The sequence below is a fragment of the Notothenia coriiceps genome, unplaced genomic scaffold (genome assembly GCF_000735185.1).
Source record: "Notothenia coriiceps isolate Sejong01 unplaced genomic scaffold, NC01 NC01_scaffold00035951, whole genome shotgun sequence".
Lineage (NCBI taxonomy): Eukaryota > Metazoa > Chordata > Actinopteri > Perciformes > Nototheniidae > Notothenia > Notothenia coriiceps.
The window spans coordinates 117-4,480 of NW_011368652.1; the positions used below are offsets into that span (position 1 = coordinate 117).

Here is a 4,364-nt window from a genome sequence, read left to right on the forward strand (position 1 = left end):
GGATTTTTAAAAATTTTTTTTTAATTCAATGTTACAAAACAAAAATGACCATGTTCAAGTCTTAAAGTCATCCTGAGGCCTTAGTTTTGGTTTCAAATTACACAACATCATGTATGTGTTGCTTCTTTGGGGCTTGTTTTCATAGACCTGGTTGCTTATTTCTCTCAAATCTGGCAACAGAGTGGGCAGGGCGCAGTGTCTAATTGTAGCAGTAAGCTAACGAGTACTGATAAGCTTTATTTTGTTTTGATCCAATGCTGCAGAACTGAACTGATCCAATGCTGCTGTGAAAGAAAGAAGCTATATCCATGTTGGATAGAATATCCAATTTAAATAAAAAAATAACCTTAAGGGACAACTTGAATGCTTTTTTTTCTCTTAATGCATTGCATAAAGATCGGATCGGGAAAAATCGGTATCGGCAAATTGTCAAAATCAAATGATCGGAATCGGATCGGGAGCAAAAAAAGGTGATCGGGACATCCCTACCGTGAAGATAACAAATCTATAAACTGACTGACAAATAAAAACACTATTGAAGGTAATATATAATTACACATATATATAAACAGTGTTTAAAGATGTGTTGGATCAAATGTGGCAAGACAAGGGGAGAATAGAAATGAGGAGACGTGTGGGATGTCATCAAAGTGCAAATGGCTCCAGGACTACGGGAGTGTCCTGATCGGATTTTCACAAGGCTATGGTTCTTTCAAAAGTGGCATTACTCAAGTTTTTTTGACTTTTCCTGATTAATATATATAAAAAGGTACTGACCAGTGAGGATATACTGGGAGTCTCCGGAGAAGGTGCAGTCCCACATCCAGCCTCGGGACGTCTCCCCGGGGTTGTTGCTCTTGATGCTCAGCTCCGTCATCAGAGAGAAGTTAGACGTCCTCCAGATCTTACAGGTCTGGTCCGCGGAGCAGGTGGCTAACAGACTGGAGGGGATTCAAAGAAACACACACATATGTGTTTGATCAGCAGGGACAATCAGAGAAAGATGTTCAGTGTGTAAAGTAAGGAGGAGGGCACTCACGTGGAGTCAGGGCTGAACTTGCAGCGCAGGGCGTAGCGTTTGTGTGCCGGGATCTTGGTTTTGGGGATGAGCTGGGTCACCTCGTCTCCTGCCCCTCCAGACAGGTTCCACACATAACAGTTTCCCTGTTAGAGAAAAGAAGACCTTTAATATGCAGTAACCTCGAGGAACTTCAAGGGGGCAAAAGCAAAACCAAGGTTCATACACTTTTTCACCAATGATTTTCAATGACTTCTCTCCAGGACCTTTACCTCGTTTTCCATGACCAAAAACATGACTCTCTCAGCGGTACCACTGAAACGTTTTTATTTGAACATGGTAAACTGGAAAATAAGGTCTGCATAGGAAACATGTTGTGCGTATCTAAAACAAATCAAACAGTAGGCTTACTAGCTCCTACAGACTGAAGCCACTGTCGACTAGAGGGCGTGATTGTAAAAATCTCTCACCAGCGAAATGCCTCGTCAGTTAAATGCCATTTTAAGTTTCATTAATATACGATACGGTATTTATTATAGTATTACTATTTCAGCGATTAAATAAAATATAAATTATATTTGATGCAACTTTAGTTAAATTTCCATGACTTTTCCAAAACTTTGGGAAAAATATTGTTTTTCCATAACTTTTTTTTTTTTTGCATTTTGAATTTCGATGACTTTTCCAGGTTTTTTAATGACCGTAAGAATCCTGTAAAACATGCTTTAGCCACCAAAACAAATGAGAATAATAGAATGAAGTGCTATATTTTGAATATTTTCTATTTTCTTTGAAGACAGCGTAGGTGGATATAAAGGCTTGATTGAGGTAAGGTGCTGAAAACATGTAGCAAATATAGCAAACATTTCATACTGATATTGACTTTTTTTTCTTTCGATGGCTTCTGTGCCGGGACTCCCGTCTGCTTTCCAGAACTAGGGGCGATGGACTGTAGGTGGCCTATCATTATAACATGCCAATGTATCAAAACACAGCGCCATTTGCAGACTGCTTGAGTACTGACCGAGCTGTTGATCGCTGCCATGTAACTGGCATCCGGGTCGATGTGAACGGAGTTAATGGCGACCTCTGGCTCAGGAATCAGCTGCTCGTTGTGGTCCGTCTTCAGATCCCAGATATGAATCACTCCACTCTGATCGCCAACAATCAGCTCTGCCTGAGAAATGTAACAACTCATGGTTTAATGCAAGTCTTTTCAGCATAAACTGTTAACTGTCTTACAATAATATATAAACAAATGCATATCCTAGACTGTCGTTTAAGTCTCACCTGGTTGGGATGCAGGCACACACAGTTGATTGGAGCGTTGACCTGGAATATCCTCTGACACTGCAGATTTCTTGACCTGGAGGGAGCATAAGGGATTAAAGTAAGGGTCTTTTAACACAGAGTGAATTTCCTTTAGCACAATGAGCTTCCTCTACAATACCTAAGGTCCCATATGCGAGCCATGCAGTCCTCTCCTCCCGTGTACATCCAGCGTCCGTCCTCATGGAAACCCACAGACGAGATATTCTTGCTCACGCCGTCGTAGCTTATCACAGGGTTTGGGTTGTTGGAGTTCAGGTCGAACATGCGGATGTGCTGATAACCTATTAACACAGAGTGGAATTTACTTATTAAAGGAGATATTCATTTAATTATATAATGCAAAAGAGAGTTTGGGAAACATTTGGACCAACCTGCTGCAGCAATCATACTCTTGTCAGGCGTCAGCTCAAGGTAATTTACTTGCTGGGAGCAATCGTTAAGAAAAGGTGATTTTTAATTTGTGTAATATTTTACAGCTCTTGATCTGGTTAGCCAACTTGAGCAAGTCTGTCTTTATACAATAGAATCAGAGAGTTACTATGAGGGAGGCTGTGGCTCAGTGGTTAGTGTGCTGGACTTCGAATCAGGGGGTAGCAAGTTCGAGTCCCACTGCAGGCAGCATGTCGGTGTGTCCCTGAGACACTTCACCCCAAATTGCTCCTGTGGGGATTGTCCACAGTATTGAGTATGTAAGTTGCCTTGGATAAAAGCGTCTAACATGTAATGTAATGTACTACAGTCAAATTCTGGAAATGCAATAGACAAATGCTTTATTGACAGCATTGATTTGTCAATATAGATTGTATTAAGTATACTCTATATATATATATATAATAATATAAGCGCACTTTTCATTTGCGTAAACAAAACTCAAAGTGCTACAAAATTAAAAAGGGTGAAACGAAACAACAAAAAACAATTAACACAACATAATAAAAGCTGTGACATTCATGCCGGCATGGATTAATGTGGGGAATTTAAAAATCTAGTTAAAGGCTATCCTAAAAAGATGTGTTTTTAGGCCTTTTTTGAAAGCATCTACAGTCTGTGGTGTCCTCAGGTGGTTTGGGAGGGCATTCCACGGTCTCGGAGCAGAAGGCTCGGTCTCCCATGGCCTTCAGTTTTGTCCTTGGTGGGATGAGGAGGTTTGCCTTTACTGAACGTAGGTTCCTCATGGAGGTTTGTGGGGTGAGCAATTCCTTGATGTAGGAGGAAGCATTTCCATATATGCACTGATGAGTGAAGAGGGTGATTTTGAAGTCAATCCTGAGTGACATCATCATATCAAAATGATGATGTCACATTCCTCCATTATCCACTATGTCATTATTGGGTGTTTAGTACCAAAGCACTTTGAATTGCCTTGTGTTGAAAGGTGCTATATAAATTTAATATAAACTTGCCTTGCCTTGACTTGCCTTACAACCCAATCCAGCGATAAAGGCAAGAATACACAAACATTACAATTACAAATATTTGCAGTAGATCTATACGATTCGAGATAATAAAACTTGTTATGGAATGACCCACATGTGTTTGTGTAATATGCATTCTGTACACAAACACCCTCATGTCACAGTAAAAGCACACTGTTGCTCTCAGTCACGGTAAGGATACAGAGTCCTGGTGCTGGACGGTCCTGGTGCAGATGCCGCTGTGCGCCTGCCAGAAGCGGATGGTGTGGTCGTATCCAGCCGTGGCCAGAATGACCGGGTCGCTGCCCACCGTGCCCGCGTTCACATTCATCTCTGCTGCTGCTGCTGCTGGCTGTCACTGCTCACAGAGGGAGGTAAGATTCAAGGGTTCAAAGGTGATATTGTCATATGCAGTCAGCAGCTACAGTGTAGTTGTTGGGAAAATATTGAATGTCCTCTTCCAATATCAGAGTCCACATGATAACAAAGGTATCCCAACTGTAGCTGTGAACATGACAGGATGTGTGATTACCTAGAAGAGCATCAGGACTGTTTGAGGCATATGATAGCTATGTGATTAACATGATGATTCAGCCTCT

General features: G+C 41.3%; 1 protein-coding gene across 1 annotated transcript; it reads right to left on the reverse strand.

Moving 5' to 3' along the window:
- Positions 1 to 709: 709 nt before the first annotated feature.
- Positions 710 to 4,142, reverse strand: mlst8 (MTOR associated protein, LST8 homolog (S. cerevisiae)). Its single transcript, XM_010791898.1, has 7 exons — positions 3,968 to 4,142; positions 2,722 to 2,773; positions 2,469 to 2,631; positions 2,309 to 2,384; positions 2,043 to 2,195; positions 1,040 to 1,164; positions 710 to 941 (listed from the first exon to the last, which is right to left on the reverse strand). The coding sequence occupies exons 1-7, from the start codon at positions 4,094 to 4,096 to the stop codon at positions 725 to 727; spliced, it is 915 nt and encodes a 304-aa protein (XP_010790200.1). The 5' UTR covers positions 4,097 to 4,142; the 3' UTR covers positions 710 to 724.
- Positions 4,143 to 4,364: the final 222 nt, after the last annotated feature.

What these genes read in the sequence shown, in the direction of transcription:
- mlst8 (XM_010791898.1), bottom strand. Translation starts at nt 4,096, where the DNA reads ATGAATGTGAACGCGGGCACGGTGGGCAGCGACCCGGTCATTCTGGCC. An exon ending in GAGTATGATTGCTGCAGCAG is followed by an intron (nt 2,632 to 2,721) that starts GTTGGTCCAAAT and finishes CTGTGTTAATAG; the next exon opens with GTTATCAGCACATCCGCATG. An exon ending in TGTGCCTGCATCCCAACCAG is followed by an intron (nt 2,196 to 2,308) that starts GTGAGACTTAAA and finishes TACATTTCTCAG; the next exon opens with GCAGAGCTGATTGTTGGCGA.